Consider the following 16,406-nt stretch of genomic DNA (forward strand, 5'->3'; position numbering starts at 1 on the left):
GCTAAAGAAAAAATTCTGTCCTACTCTAAAAAAATACAGATATTTAAGTTTTATACCTCTTGCTATTTACCAAGAAAGCCATGTTGCTACAGAAAAAAAATCTGTCCTACTGTAAAAAAAATACAGATATTTTAATCTAATACATTTTGCTATTTACCAAAAAACGCCAACTCGCTGAAGAAATAAAATTCTGTCCTACTCTAAAAAAATACAGATATTTCAGTCTTATACATCTTGCTAATTACCAAAGAAAGCCAGTTTGCTGCAGAAAATTTTTTGTCCTATGCTAAAAATTACAGATATTTCAGTCTGATTCCTCTTGCTATTTACCAAAAAAGCCATTTTGCTGAAGAAAAAATTTCTGTCCTACTCTAAAGAAATACATATATTTCAGTCTAATACCTCTTGCTATTTACCAAAAAGAAGCCTGTTTGCTGCTAAAAAAATTCTGTCCTACTATAAAAAAATTCAGATATTTCAGTCTTTTTATACCACTTGCTTTTTACCAAAGAAGACTATTTGGTATAGGTGCATTTTTGCCCGACTAAGTAAAAGATGAGCTGTTGACGCAGGGGAAGGTGTTTGGCGGCCTACCCTATCTGGCAGGGGGCATACTCCCCGGGAATCCTCCACTGTAGGACAGCAGCAACAGCAAACTGTTGGAGGCAGCAGCACAGGTGGTCAAACAGGTCTGAGATGTGTGCAGAGCACCAGTACGCTGGTAGACGTCATGTGGAGAGTATTGTGGACTGGGTCTCAGGGCCTCAAGTGCAGCAGGCTCTTCTTCTGCAGCAGCAGCAGCAAACAGCACACCCGTGACAGGAGCTAAGACAGGTGTAAGTGTGGCTAATGCGCCTGTACCTCCCGATGACTCTCCCTTGTTGTTTGACGAACAGCCTGAGGATCTGTCAGTGCGAATTTCAGAGCTTTAAGACCCTTGGAGAGTGTGGTCAGCACTTACTGGGCGAGGGTTCTGGATCAGTGGCTTCATTTGCAGAGGTTGTCCTAGATAAAAATGAGGATGATGATGACCGTGATGTCACCTGGGAACCACCGGTGCGTGTAAGGGCTAGCAGCAGTCCTGAAACAGACATAGAGGATAGGCAGCAGCAACAGACTGGGGAGGGAAGGGGCCGCAAATCTGACTCATGTGAGTCCCAAAGAACACACAGACGAGTGGGCACAAGCAGGGGAACAGTCAGAGATGATGTGACTGTGGGAGAGATGGAGCTGGAGCAGACGCAGGGCACCCAGCAGAGGCAACGCAGAGGCAATGCAGAGGCAGAAGCAATGAAAAAGAGTAGCAGAGTGGTTGCACACACCTCTCGAGTGTGGTCCTTTTTCACGCTGAAAGACAATGACGGCTGCGTAGCAATCTGCATCCTGTGGCACATCCGCAGAGGACATGCCGGATAACAATTGGTGCTTTCCCACATGCACAAGAACCACAAACCAAAGTGGGAGCAGTACTCTTGAAGGTGCAGCCCCGTCATCGTCTCTTCTTTCACCTTCATTGACTCCTCCTCCTCCAACTGTCACACCGCTGAACCTGGTGGTGCAGAAGTTTTTCTGCACGTACCCAGGACAGCAGGACTTACTGAGACTGGCTTGCTCCTTCTGCAGCCATGTACGCCGATGCCGTACCGCGGGGGCAATGCTTAGCAAGATCCAGCGCCATCAGGCAGCCACCGCATACACTCATTTTTGACACTGTAACAAGATGGAACTCCACCCTGCACATGCTCCACCGTCTGTGACGTTGGCTTTTTTTTTGGCTGTTGGTGGTGGTGTTGACGACAGCAGTTATGCGGAGTATGCCTGTCCTGACAGTAGTGACGCCATTCATTTTTTGGTTAACAGGCTTGAAATCTGCCCGCAGTTGGCACAGTATGCCATCAAGCTTCTTTCGTGCCTGGCATCCATTGTTCTGTCCAAAAGAACCTTCAGTGCCGCTGGCAGAGTGGTCACAGACAGCCGATCACGACTGTCGCCGAAAAATGTCAATCGCCTCACCTTTTTGAAAATGAAGGGTTGGTGGGGTGGGGGATTGGGGTTGGGTTGTGGGTGGGTTGGAGTCGGGGCGGGTCTTGCGGGGTTTGGGTTTGGGGCCAGGTCCAGTGGGCCTGGGGGAGGTTTTTGGCCGGGTGGCCTGGGTGGGGTCCTGGGGGGTGTGGGGGCTGGTATTGGAGAAGGATGGTCTGGTAGGGATCGGTGGGGAGGTAGGCTGCCCACGAGCATCTGGGGGTCTGTACTCACCTCTGGTGGACGGTCCCCCTCGGTTGTCATGTCCTTGGTTGTCGTCTCTGTTTCCTGTGCCTCTTAATACCCCAGCGTAGCACCTGGTCCTCTTGGGGCATTCCGGGTACAGATGGTCTTTTCCCCCGCAGAGATTGCAGGTCTTAGTCGGAGGACAGTCCTTGGACTCGTGCCCTGTGACACGGCAGAGCCTACAGAACACTGCGGGGCAATCCTTACCTACGTGGCCTTCTGCTCCGCACCTTCTGCCGGTCCGGGGCATATCCTCGTAGTGGAGGATTCCGGGGCATGGGCCGAGGTTGATGCACTGGGGCAAGTGCAGGAGGTCCCTCGTGGTGGCACCTCTCCTGAGCTTGCATGTGAGGGTCCACTTACCAGTCCAGAAGCCGTTGGCGTCCAGGATCCGGGTTGGCTCTCTCAGCACCGTGCAGAACCTCTTCAGGTACGTGGCGATGTCTTGTCCTGGGATGTGAGGGCTGCGCATGGACACCGTGACTCTTCTTTCCTCCCGTTGAATGGGCGAGTTGGCAACAAAGTTGCCGAAAGGAGATCACGGTTCTGCCGCCTTCACTTTCTCCCAATATCTTCTGCACACTTGTAGGGACACAAATGTGATGTAGAAGATTCCTTTTACAAAGGCCTGGATGGAGAGGGTCTCCGCCTTGGAGAATCCTTGGTCGATGACCATCTTCCTTCCGAAAACCTCCGCTGTCATATCCGCTACCCTTCCGTTCACCTCCTTCAGTTGGAGGACGACCGTCTGCTTCATCCAGGGTTCCAGGGCTGGAATCCCATCTGCTGCCTTGCGTCTTCCGCTTGCCTCTGCTCCTGCAGCTGCAGCTGGGGCTGGTCTTGCTGGGGCGGAGGTGGAGGTGGAGGGTCTTTCTTCCTGCAGCCGGCTGGCTTGGGCCTGCTCCGGGTGCTTCTTCCTCTCTTGCTGCTTCTTGGGGGCCATCTTCGCCTTCATCTCGGACGTCTCGGGCCTCGGCTGCGGCTTCAGCTTCAGACTTCGGCTTCTGGCGTCGGCTTTGGCTTCTGGCGTCGGCTTCCTCGTTGTCCTTGATGGTCGGCTTCTGTGGCTCCTCGGGCTCTTTGAGCTCTTTTGCCTTTGTAAAGGCAGTTTGGTGTCCACTACCGTGGTAGTGACACAATAGTGGGGGGTAAGGGAGGATCGCAAGCTCGTTCCCGGCAAGGGCTAAGCCTTTAACCCAATAGCAGCAAGTAGGTGAAGCCGAATTTAATCGACGATCCTACAGGGCCGAGTAGAGGGTACCTCACCAGGACCAATTGGGTGGGATAGGCCAAGCGAGATCCACCGTATCTGCTTAAAAAGCTTCAACACCCCTAAGGGCAAAGGTAGATACTACACTTGATCTTAGCCAAAAGGCCGAGAAGCGATCAAAAACAAATCATGCACTGGCTCTCTCTGCACCTGGGCATACTAAGCACACTTTAGCAGCCCATAAACTATCACATAAGCCCATAAAAAATCCACTTGTGACCTTGCAGAGTTAGAACAGTCCCCAGATCTACAAAATTTGTGACCCGCCTACTCAGTGGAATTTAACATTACATTGCTGGACTGCCTGTTTAACTTTTTGTCTGCCCCAGCCGAGTTATCTCGTGTGAGATAAGCAGTGCAAATAAGTTTACTTGTGTTGCTGTGAATGCTTTGATCATTCCATCCTGTCAGAGGATAGATCAGTCAGCTGACTGCCCTCGGTATGGAAACTATAGTCTCATACTGCCCTCTAGTGACAAGTGGACATAAATACAAATTACAGCAGTGGCCTTGTAAGCAGTATTCTCACTAGATACATTGTTTCGGTCCAATCAAATAAGTTATAAAAATCAACAACTTGCTACACTGCCTACCCTTCTTACTACCTCTCACTTCTCAAATGAAACGTCAAATGAAATGTGGCCCTGTGTGTACAACCCTGTTTTCAAAACTTCCACACATTAATGAAATTCTAAAAGATGCTTTCCCCACTTTGGTATAATACACTAACAGGTGCCCGTGGAATAATTAGTAGCAAAAATTGCTAAAATAAATTGGCCTGGAGCACTTGCAAGCCACTAACTAAAATGGCGGTTAAAAGGTTAAGCAAAGAAAAATGATAACTGACTATCTAATGCACCACAGCGCAAAGACAGGGAGCTTGGGTTTTTTTGACCCAGGGTAGTGGCAGTTTGTTAGGAATGAGTACCATTAATGTAAGCCAATGGAGAAGGCAATTAAATTTGTCAGCTGGTAAAAAATAGGTATCAGTGATGTCATCGTGCTAATTTTAATGTTAGACTGGATGGTTTTGTTGCAGCAAGGGAAGGAGGAAAACGCCGCTCAACCTTTGCTTCACCACTGTGGAGGTAATATTGGGGCACTGTAAGGCCCTAGTCAGCACCAGTCATCTCCAGACACCAGTCCCCCAATCATTACAAATCCCTAAGCGATTATAGAAGTACGTTTCTTAACCCGATGTGTTTCGCCGGCAGGCTTCCTCAGAGGATATGGCGAGACCGTTTGTACAACTGTATAGTGAAATACAATAATATATTTAAGACTTTATCTGATATTATTTGGAAAAGTGATCAACAGATATTTAATAACATAATTCAATCATTGCCATATCCCCTGAAAAAGCCTGCTGGCGAAACGCATCGGGTTGAGAGAGGTACTTTTATAATTGCTTAGAGATGTTCAATGTCTAGATATCTGGTCTCACATCCCATGACAATAATAGGAAAGACCGTATCTTGTATGACTGTTTAATGTATTTGTTTGAAAGCTAGGCTTACATCTATCTACCAGTGCACAATAGAACTGATTTGTGGCATTAAATCCCAGGTTTCTTGCTCCACTACTATGAACAAACATTGTGCATCCACCTCAGGACAACCTTTTCCTGTAAGGTGCATACCAATCTCTCATTTTTGTTTTCAATAATGTTTATTGGAATTTTTCGAAATATTTTCAATCAATTACAGTAGAAAAGACACAAATGACATGTGAATACTGTCATGTCAAAACAAAGACAAAAACCAAACAAACAGAAAGAACACACTTCACAAAAAGAAAAAAAGGGTGATCAGAACATACACAAAAATATGTAATAAGAAAAACCCGGGGTATAGGAAAACTCAAATGGTCAAACATGAAAGGGACCAGATATGGCGAAAGGTGCCTACTGTACTACATCCCCTGAAAACAGCGGGGGCTGCTCCCAGTGGCAAACTTAATAATCCTACCTGGAGTCAAGTACCACCTAAATGGCATTTTTTAAGCATTATATTGGGCAATTACATTAGGAGAACATTTAGCAATGGCTTGCCATATATCCTCCCAGTCTTCCTTGGTAATAGTTGAATTTAAATCAACCTCCCATCTTGACACATACTGCGGAGGTCGTGTGTTTGCTCGAAGTAAAGTTGCATACAAATGGGCCACCAGCCCCGAGGAACCAGCATTCCTTAAACAACACGATTCAAAAGGTGTCAATCTCAGCGGGAAGTCAGTTAAGTTCCTGAGAAGAGCGCTCAGATAGTGTCTAATCTGTAGATATCGGTACAACTCGCTGGAGGGTAGGGAACAGGTCTAGCTGGTCACCAGCGAAATGCAACAGGATTAGCATACGCAGGTTTAAAAGAGGGGCAGTTGAGAATCGCGGTCAAAGGTGCATGAGCAGACACCAGCCCAGCTGAAAATTTAAGTCTATCCCATAAACCCAGGGCATAGGACAAAGTAGGGTCTTCCACTAATGGACGTTTAGATGGAGGTATCTATAACAGATTATGCATCAGCACCTACCGCTCGCACATATTTTTTTTCCCGAGATTGGTTGATCACGAGAGTGATGAAGTGCTACCAATGGAGCCAGTTGGGCCTCCAGTAAATATTTGTGAAAATTGGAACCAAATAAACCACCAGATGATTTAGCACTGTAAAGCACTTTTCCAGAAACATGAGGTCTATTGGGGTGCCATATAAAATGGAGTACCTTACGTTGTTCAGCCTTGTTCAGCCAATGGAACAGGTATGGGAAGTGTGAGGAACAAATAAAGCAATTTCGGAAGGTATGACATTTTATTAGCATGGATCTTACCCAACCACGATAAAGGGTGACATTGCCACTTGGAGCGTAAAGTAGAAAGCTCCTTGAACAATGGTAAATAATTAGCCTTATATATTGATGACAGTTGAGACATGATTTTAACCCTCAAATATGGGAGTAGTTCTAGCCATTGAAAAGCAAAATGAGGTTGTAAAGCTTCCACGACCGTCATTGGTAAGGTAACATTCAATGCCTTTGATTTGTTATCATTAACTACAAAACAAGAAATGTTTGTGAACTTGGACAGCAAAGAAGCTACATTCGGCTATGTGGCAGTGGGTGACGTAAGGGACAGTAATATATTATCAGCAAAAAGCATAATCTTATGTTCCATATTAAAGATCTTGATACCAGTTATATCTGAGTTAGCATGAATAGCTGCCGCAAGCAGTTCAAAGGCCACTATAGATAAAATAGGCGAAAGAGGGCAGCCCTGTCAGGTGCCTGGCAGAATTGGAAACGGTGCTGATCTATTTGACTGTGGCAGAAGGGGAGGTATACAAATCAGATATCCAGTGCAGGAATTCGTCCCCAAACCCCCACTTTCTAAGTGCAATTCAATTGATTTGGAATGAGCTAAGTGCAAAAGTTGTAGTACTCTTCTAACGTTGTCGCCGGCCTGTCTTTTAGGGACAAAGCCAACTTGATCCCCATGGATCAAGTCTCCTAAAATCTGGTCTAGAAACTAAGACCTTAGCTAAGATCTTGATGTCTACGTTCAACAACGAAATTGGCCCAGGAACTAGGGTCGGTCGATGGCTTCAGTATCATGGCAATAGATGCTTTCAGGGATTCAGATGGTAGACTGGTCCCCTGCTTCAAGCAATTAAAAAGAGTATGCAAGCCTAAAGACTCCTCCATTGAAGTTGAAAGGGTCCATCGTGTCCCAGGCTACAGGCCCCAAGATCCGGACAGAATTAGAGATGTGGTTTGCAAACTGACGTCCCACCCAACTAAAGAAGAGATATTGAAAGCAGCCCGTTCACAGAAAGACATTTCCTTCAATGGTTCTCGCATTTTGCTACTCCAGGACCTGTCACACCCTGGTGTTGCGCAGGACTCTGTGCCACCTGCTTGATGCCCTGCGAGCCTTTGGCATTCGTTATCATTGGGTATTCCTTTTCATTTAATGGCACATAAGGAAAGAGCATTAGCAGTATTTCGGTCCATCTCCGATCTTCTATCTTTTTTGGTCAGCTTCATGCTGTTTGTTTACCTGTATTTCTACGTTATTTATTGCTTTGTATAAATTGTATTTTGGCTTGGGAGCGGGGGCTCATCCAGGTGATTCTGAGCGTTCACAGTCTTTAACCTAGGGTCCTTGCTAGTACAGTGAGGGGGTTTTGGTGCCCTTTAGAGTATACCCCCAATTATTTTTATCTGTAGTATAGTTGATACTATTGCAACTTGACAGGTACTCTCAGGTATCTGTTTGAGATGTATTGGTTGGATATTTCTTACCTCCCTTCTACTTTTCCTGTGTTACTCCAACCTTCCCTGTTTTCTGTGTCTCATTTGGTTGGATATCCACCCTACTGCTTAGCGTCTTAATTATCCTTCAAAGTCCGGTCCCTAAATGGTGACCCTTGAATTTACCTCGTTAAATGTAAAGGGTTTAAATATTCCAGAGAAATGCTCATCCCTGTTCTCTGAACTTCATCAGTTCAGAACACATGTGGCTTTCATTCATGAATCACATTTTCGAAGGGACAAAATACCCAAACTCTGGAATCGTAGATTCCCAATAGCGTACCACAGTTGTCCCCCTGACCCTCGCTCAAAAGGTTTGTGTATATTGTTGTCTAACACAGTCTGTTGGTCTTTAAAAGGTATGTTTTGTGATGCTGAAGGGCGGGAATTTTTTCTTTTAAGGGATTGCTTGCTCACCAAATGGTCACTCTTGCCACGGTATACACCCCCAACACTGCTCAGGCCCCCTTTCTCTTCGCAGCTCTGGTGAGACTAGACGAGTTCCGTGAGGGCCTAGTCATATTGGGTGGGGACTAATTTCGTCCCAGACCCTTCCGCCGATGTCTCCTGTACTTCTGACAGAGGGATGGCAGGACAGAGCCACATCAAACGGACATTGCTCCATCATCAATTGATAGATGTTTGGAGGGTATTGCATCCCTCAGAAAGGGACTTTTTTTCTAGGCCTCCCCTGAGCTAGTAGCGGATTGATCTCCTCTGGATCCCCCACTCCGATCTTATCCAAGTTCATGACTGTTCTATAGGGGCCGCAACTTTTTTAGACCATACACCAATTTTTCTCCACATAACGCTTCAGCACCCTTCCCCTAAGATGTGAAAATAGGAAGCTGAACGAATCCCTCCTAAAAAATAAGGAAGTCTCAGCAGATATTACTAAAAAGCTATCTGCATACTCTTCTGCTAATGAGACACCAGGAATGAGCCATATGTTAGTGTGTGAGGCACATAAGGTAGTGATTCATGGTATCTTAATAAAACATGGCGCTAGTTAAAAAAAACAGCTAGACAGGAGATATCCGTTATGCTCTCAAAAATTGAAAACCTGAAAAAGATCCACAAACAGACTCTAGATGCAGCTGTAGGGAAAGAACTGGTACTGCAACGAGAGAAGCTAGCTGCCCTCTGCCTGGGCAAAGCCAAGGCTATGTTGGTAAAATGTAAAACCTTCTAAGAATAGGGTAATAAGAGTAGCTGAATACTGGCTCTGAGGGCCCAGAGAGCACATTCACTTATCCCCTACATAATTAATAAAGACGGTAAAAAGGTCCACCTGGCTTGTTTTCGGGATTATTACAGGTCCCTTTATAACATTCACCCACATGAACAGAGGAAGGGCACTACCTTGGAGAGATTGGCTAAGATCATGGACTATATTACTAATTCAGGAATTCCACAACTGTCCCAAACTGATATTGAGGTTTTGGAAGCCCCTATTACGGATATAGAACTCAAAAGGGCCATCAAATCCACTGCCACAGGGAAGTCACCTAGACCTGATGGCTTCACTTTAAATTATTATAAGACCTTCCTAGAGATTCTTTTACCCTGATTTTTGGCAGCTTTTAACTCTCTTCTGTCAGGGGCTACACTATCTAGGGGCTCTTTTAGTGCCCACATCTCCGTAATTCCCCTCAGGAAGGACCCCTCAGTATGTACAAGTTACAGGCCAATATCATTGCTTAATCAAGACCTGAAATTATTTACAAAAATTTTAGCATTTCGACCAATTTGGGTTTGTTCCCACTGGGGAAGCTAGGGACAATACGATTCGTGTGGTAATTGGATCCTAGCCACTCAACGATCCCAGGCCCCAGCCTACCTCCTGTCAACCGACACAGAAAAGGTGTTTGACATGGTAGACTGGCAGTTTATGCAAATCCTGAAGCATATTGGACTGGGAGACAATATGAGATTCTGGATTGGTTAGTTATACACCCAACCAGTAGCTTCAGTTTGGGTTAATGGCTTTTTATCTGAACCTCAACGGATCTCAAATGGTACGAGACCGGGGTGCCCACTGGCCCAATTAATTTTCATACTAACTCTTGAACCATTTCTCTGCTACCGCATACCTCCACAGATATTTTGGGCTTCCGCTCTGGGACATGGGAACATAAAGTAGCGGCCTTTGCCGATGATATCCTTTTTTATCTGTCTAGACCCATATTGTCTCTGCCTAACCTTCTACAGGAGTTAAAACATGCGGCAATCTATCGAATTTTAAAGTGAATGTCTGTAACGGTGCAGCCCTAAACCTCACTTTACCAGAGGCACGTCGGATACAATTAGCCTCCCCCTTTCAATGGGCCACTGAATTTATCCGATACCTAGGGATACAGCTTGCAGCTGACCTAAATAAATTATTCCCTAAATAAATTTTTCACCTTTGTTACTTAAGTTGTCCAATGACCTGGATCAGTGTTTTTCATGGTTTGGTCATATCTAGATTATCAAAATAAACATTCTCCCGAAGTATCTTTTTCAAATGCTTTCCATCAACATTCCTAGATCCTTATTTAAGGAATTACATACCAAATTGTTTAAAATTTATGGGGTAATAGGAATCCGAGACTGAGTAGGAGACTGCTGTTTTGGCATAAACGTGTGGGGGGCCTCAGTGTTCCTAATTTTTCGTTATAATATGCAGCGCCACACTTAGTACGGATTGTGGATTGGTGCACACACACTGAAAGTAAGCAATGGGTCCCCATGGAACAGAGCTTTTGTTCTACCGTGTTGAGGTATCTCCCATGGATTCAATCCCCCTTGGGACAGGTGGAAGGATTCACCCCTTGATACGGCCCACATGTGCTATTGGTAGCAAATATTTCCCACTTGCTGACATCTCTCCGCAGCCCAGTCCTTTAACGCCAATTATTGGGAACCCCGCCTTTGTCCCAGGTGTGGAAGACAGGGGATTTCTTAAACTGAGAGAAGCTGGTTATATTGTCCCTGTCCTTTCCTTTGGTCTGGAATTTTGGTGAGCCGCACATTTATCACACTTTCTGCAATCTTTACCTTCTGCATCTACCGTCCGGAGATAGTTATCCACATTTGAAAGACTATGTGCTGGAAAGGATGATTCTAGAGGCGCTATCTCCTTAATTTCAAAGCTACATGTGTCACCCAGTGATTACTCACTTCCATTTCTGGGCTCCTGGGCAAATGAGCTAGGGGTGAACTTTACCCCCTTACAATGTGAACAGGTTATAAGATCTGCACACCAGACATCTATCCATAGCGGAGTTCAGGAGATGAACTATAAAATTATGACTAGATGGCATCTGACCCAATGTAACTTGACAGGTTACATGCTATGTTCCCAGCAGAGTCTGGGCTGTGTTGGAGGTGTGGCAGTGCCACCAGATCCATGCTACATGTAATTTAGTCTTGCCCAGTACTTATATACTTAAGGGTTTCTGGGCCAAAGTCAGAGAGGTATGTCGGAAAAGGTCTGTTCGGGAGATTCCTGAGGACCCAACATTTTTTAATATCCTTTTTGGATGTACACATTAATAAAAGTAGTTCTAATACTCTAACCTCGAACTTATTTTGTAAAACTACCGCAGGTAATACAATCTTATCTGCGAGCAGTACACATCTGTCAGATTCCATACTTACAATACGTGACACTTCGCAGGATTTGTACAGAAGATAGTGGTTTCCAAACGGCAGCGCATTAGACTACTACAGAGAGGTTATAGTCACAAAATTTTGAAGAAGGCATACGAAAAAACAAATTCACTTATTACAAATGCATTTATTATTTGGAAAAAAAGACCTAAAAAAGAATCTAAAACGAATATTATTACTACATATTCACAAGATCATAAAGAGATGACAAATTATCTAAAAAAGTTTTGGCCTTTATTACAGGCAGATCCTGAGATAAATAGGCATATAATTGCATATCCGTCAATCACCTATAGAAAATTGCCATAATGCAAGGATAAATTAGTATATCCATTTTAGACTAAATAGAAAACCTTCACCATCGAATATAAGTGCAGTGGCCACTTTTCCCTGTAATAGGTGTAATCAATGCCGCTGGTTTCACACAAAAAAAGATCATTTGAAGACTCCTATTAAATTCATTCCTCACTACCCCCTGAACTGTGATTCTAAGGATGAGGTTTTATTGGTGTTTTGTACCTGTGGGCATGTTTAGGTTGGTAAAACAGTTAGAAGTTTGAGAAAAAGAATCTATGAACATGTTGTGAGACAGTGACTGGAAAAGTAGTAGAAAATCGTTATATTTTGCCTAGGTTTCTTTCATATACAATGTACTAGGCTACAGAAAGTGGATATCTCAACTAGGAAACGCTGGGTGAGATATCAGAAATCCAGGAAAAATGGGTTGCTTTAGCAAAACATTGTTTGCTGAGGACTTTGGTAAATGGTGTTGTCGGGTCTGGATTTTTATGGAATGATGAGCAGGTTGGTCGTGGGTCTCCTCATTCCCTTCTTGTCCAAAACAGGTTATCTATATAGCTCTCAGCCAGGTGATGGAGATCAGCTCATTTTTGGGCTATAAAGGTCTGCACTATGATCATGTGTGGGGTTGGGGGACTGGTTGAACAGACTGTTTTTCACCATTGCTGCTGAAGTCTGCTAAAAAGACAAAAAGATAAAACAGAACACAATGTATATGTGTAAACATTTGAAACATGTTTCACCACAAACAACGCTCAAACCCTAATATTCTCTACATCCCGGTATACAAGAGCTGTAGAATACCGTAGAAACAGATGAACGTATACAATAACAACCCATAGAGAACAATATCAGAAAACCATACATTAATAAACCGAGTTTGAGCATTGAGCAGTGAGTAATCCGATCATGTGTCCCAGATCTACAATAATATTTAATAACAAACAGAGACAATAACAACCACAAGGAAGGGGGGAAAGGGAAGGAAGAGGAAGTGGAAAAGGCACCCATCTTTATTGCACTATACCCAAGAGTAAAGTATCATAAGCCAATATTTATGTATTATTAAACATTATCCAGGGTTCCCATATATCATTAAATTTGTCCAAGGAGTTCTTTAGGGTATGAGTCAGTCTATCATTGACCATAATCCAATTCAATTTTGTAAAACAGGGTCCAAAGGTATCGAGGGCGACTTCCTTGCTTTGGCCAATAAAATTCTGCCCGCCAATAATATCAATCTGATCAGTTTCATCGTGGGTTGAGAAAGGGACACCGCAACCTTACTAAATAGAGCAGCCTCCACAGTACTACTAATCTTTTGCTGTAACCACCAAATATGCAGCATAGAGCCCCTAGCATCACAGCCACGGAAACATAGGGGAGATGTGGAGGGGAACATTTTCGCTAGTCTAGCCGGAGTGAGATACCAACGAAGTGCTACCTTGTAGTTGGCTTCCACCACCACAGAGTTCAAAGAGACCTTGGAAAGGGAATAAACCATATCCCGCCACTCTTCCAACTCCCAGGTGGTACCCAATTCAGATTCCCAATCTCGCATATACTGCAGTTTATCGGTATGTGCACTTAAGGCTGCGTAAATCACAGAAATTTGCCCTTTAGTAGATGCTATGGGTCTCGGGGCCTCTTTAAGTAGCCTATTAATATATGGGGACAGTTGTCTGTAGCGGAAGTGTTCCGTTGAAGGAATTTCAAATGCACTGACCAAATGGTCCCATGTGAACACCGCCCGAATATCTATCCAATCTTTCACCCTCCTAAAACCCTTGGAAAACCACCAACTAAAGTTGGTTGGGCATAGGCCCGGTGGAAAATCTGGGTTATGCCATAGTGGGGTTAGAGGTTTGTGAGGTGAGGTTAAAGTCGAATGATTGCCAAATTTATCCCAAACCTGAATGGAGTGGGACAGGGCCGGGCATTTCACAGCCCCTTGCAAACTTCTTTTCCGCCACATGAGAGATTCTATGGAACCCAAAAACCCGTCCTGATTCTCAATGTCAACCCATTGGGGTCGAGCTCCATGCAAGGTGCTTAAGGATAATTGTGCTACCCGTGCAGCCACATAATAGTATTTCAGATGTGGGACCCCCAGGCCCCCCAGTTGCTTAAGGGCAAAAAGAGTACATTTTTGAATTCTGGCCTTCTTCCCTGCCCAAATGAACCTCAGTATTCCAGCCTGGAGGAGTTCAAGCTCCTTCACCGGTACCTGAATCGGGAGAGTACGAAACAGATAAAGTAGTCCAGGGAGTAAATTCATTTTAATGGCAGCTATCCGCCCCATCCACGAAGGCAGGGTAAGGGACCAACTCCGGATATCCGCATAAAGTTTTTTAAACAAAGACTTATAGTTAGCTTTATAGAGACCATGGTAAGTAGGAGTCAGCTGGATGCCCAAGTACTGAATAGAATCCCTGTGCCAGCTGAAGTTAAATATCCCCCCTTATCCCTTCTAACATCCCTGATGGAATATTTATATTAAGAGCCTGAGATTTAGATTTGTTAACCCTCAAGCCTAAGCAAAGAGAAAAGTCATCCAAGAGTTTCAAAAGGTTGGGCAAAGTAGTGATGGGAGAGGTGATAAACATCAATAGAACATCAGCAAAGAGGGCACATTTATGTTCCACCTGATTACAACTAATCCGTTTGATGTTAGGATTCATCCGTATAGCGATCGCTAAGGGCTTTATTGCTAGAGCAAACAAAACAGGCGATAGCGGGCATCCCTGTCTGGTCCCCCTTTTAATCGGGATTGCAGTAGAAAAAAAAACCCCTAGCGATATCTTTGCTTCTGGGAAGTCGTACAAAGCCAGCAGCAGGTTAGTAAAGTGGCCCCCAAAGTCCATCCTAGCAAGAACCTGAAAAAGGTATTTCCAAGAAATACTGTCAAATGCCTTTTGAAGATCAAGGGAAAGCAGCATAGCCTGACGTGGACAGCCCCCGTCCCAATTAGAGTTAACCACTGAAATGAGATTTTGCTATTGCTCTTCTCGTTTGATCTGGGGCCTGTCTGTGTTGCATAAAGCCCACCTGGTCAGGATGAATATTTACTCCCAAAAAGGACCTCAGGCGAATTGATAAGATCTTCGTCAGAATTTTGAGGTCACAACTAATTAATGAGATAGGCCTATAATTGGCCACTTCAGAAGCATCCTTGCCTGGTTTAGGAATCACGCTGATAAATGCCCTATTGGCATCCCCCATAAGGGAATTCGCTTCTCGTAAATAATTAAAATATGCTATCAGGTGTGGCGCCAAGACAGGGCTGAACGTTTTGTAGTACAAATTAGAAAAACCATCCGGTCCAGATGAGCTTCCCAACTTAAGAAATTTAATGACCCCGTTCAAATCCTCAATTATGAATGGTTTTTCCAGGATTGCCTTATGTTTAGGCTGCAATTCAGGTAGGTCAAGCTTGTTAAGGAACCCATCAATGCCCGCTTTGGAAATTGAGTCTTCAGAACTGTATAAACGACCATAAAAATCTTCAAAGGCTGCCAAAAGTTTTTCCGGGTTTTGCAATAGCCTACCATCTTTAACCTTAATTTTGGGGAGCGCGGGTGACTTGGCTCTGGGGTTGAGTTTATTAACCAATATGCTGCCTGGTTTGTCACTCCAAAGTTAAAATTTGTGTGCTGTCCATAGAATCGATTTTTCTGCCCTAGTAGTGAGCAGTAAATTAAGTTCGGTGCGTTTGGCCTCCAACCGGGACTTCGGCACAGACTGGGGGTCATTCTTATGTTGCAACTGTAATTGGTGCTACTCTGTAAGGCCAGTATCAATTAGTTTATTATGAGCCTTGCGTGACGCTCCCAATTTAATCAACTCCCCTCGAATATAAGCCTTATGGGCTTCCCAGGTAATAGCTGGGGATGTGTCGCTCGCTACATTAATCTGAAAATAACCACTTAACCGTGAGTCTATCTCCCCTTTTACCAGAGTATCTGAGACAAAGCTTTCTCTAAATCTCCAGCGAGTCGGTCAAAACCGTTCAGATACAATACCAGTGGATCATGATCAGACCATGGCGTGGACAAAATCCGGGCAATTTTATTGGGGAGCATATGAGACTGGACAAACACATGATCAATACTAAAATACAGATTATGGGCAGCTGAAAAGTAGGTGTAGTCCCTGGTCGACGGATTCAGCTCCCGCCAGCTATCAATCAGATCATAATTTCGCAGTAAAAGGGAGAGGCCATGACTACTTTTCGGGGGGTCCCTATAGCTGCTCAATTTAGATTTGTCTAAAATATGATCCAGGGCTAGGTTAGAATCGCCTAAGAGAAGAAGGGAACCCTTCACTTTAGGCCAGGTCTCACCCAAAAATGTTCGAAAAAACGCCAATTGACCTACATTGGGCGCATAATAGGATACAACCGTAATAAGCTGTAATCCAACATACCGAATCACCCCCAGAAACCTGCCCCCCGGGTCCCTAAAGACCTCCTATGGAGCAAAGTTCAGGCTCTTTCGGAAACACAATAAAACCCTGCATTTCTTTTTATCTGAATTGGCTTTGTAGTAAATAGGATAATTTTTGTGGAAATACCTCGGTACAGAATTGTTGGAAAAATGAGTTTCCTGTAAGGCT

The 16,406-nt window shown here is 44.4% G+C and overlaps 1 protein-coding gene and 1 pseudogene across 1 annotated transcript; both read right to left on the reverse strand.

Annotated features, from left to right (window-relative positions):
- Window positions 1-195: 195 nt before the first annotated feature.
- LOC140342552 (uncharacterized) lies at window positions 196-3,211 on the reverse strand. Its single transcript, XM_072428761.1, is given in 2 exon segments — window positions 196-200; window positions 2,014-3,211. Coding segments are annotated over 2 exon segments (1,203 nt in total).
- Window positions 3,212-3,542: 331 nt separating this feature from the next.
- LOC140342750 (U2 spliceosomal RNA) lies at window positions 3,543-3,655 on the reverse strand (annotated as a pseudogene).
- Window positions 3,656-16,406: the final 12,751 nt, after the last annotated feature.

This window comes from Pyxicephalus adspersus, chromosome 12 (assembly GCF_032062135.1).
Source record: "Pyxicephalus adspersus chromosome 12, UCB_Pads_2.0, whole genome shotgun sequence".
Lineage (NCBI taxonomy): Eukaryota > Metazoa > Chordata > Amphibia > Anura > Pyxicephalidae > Pyxicephalus > Pyxicephalus adspersus.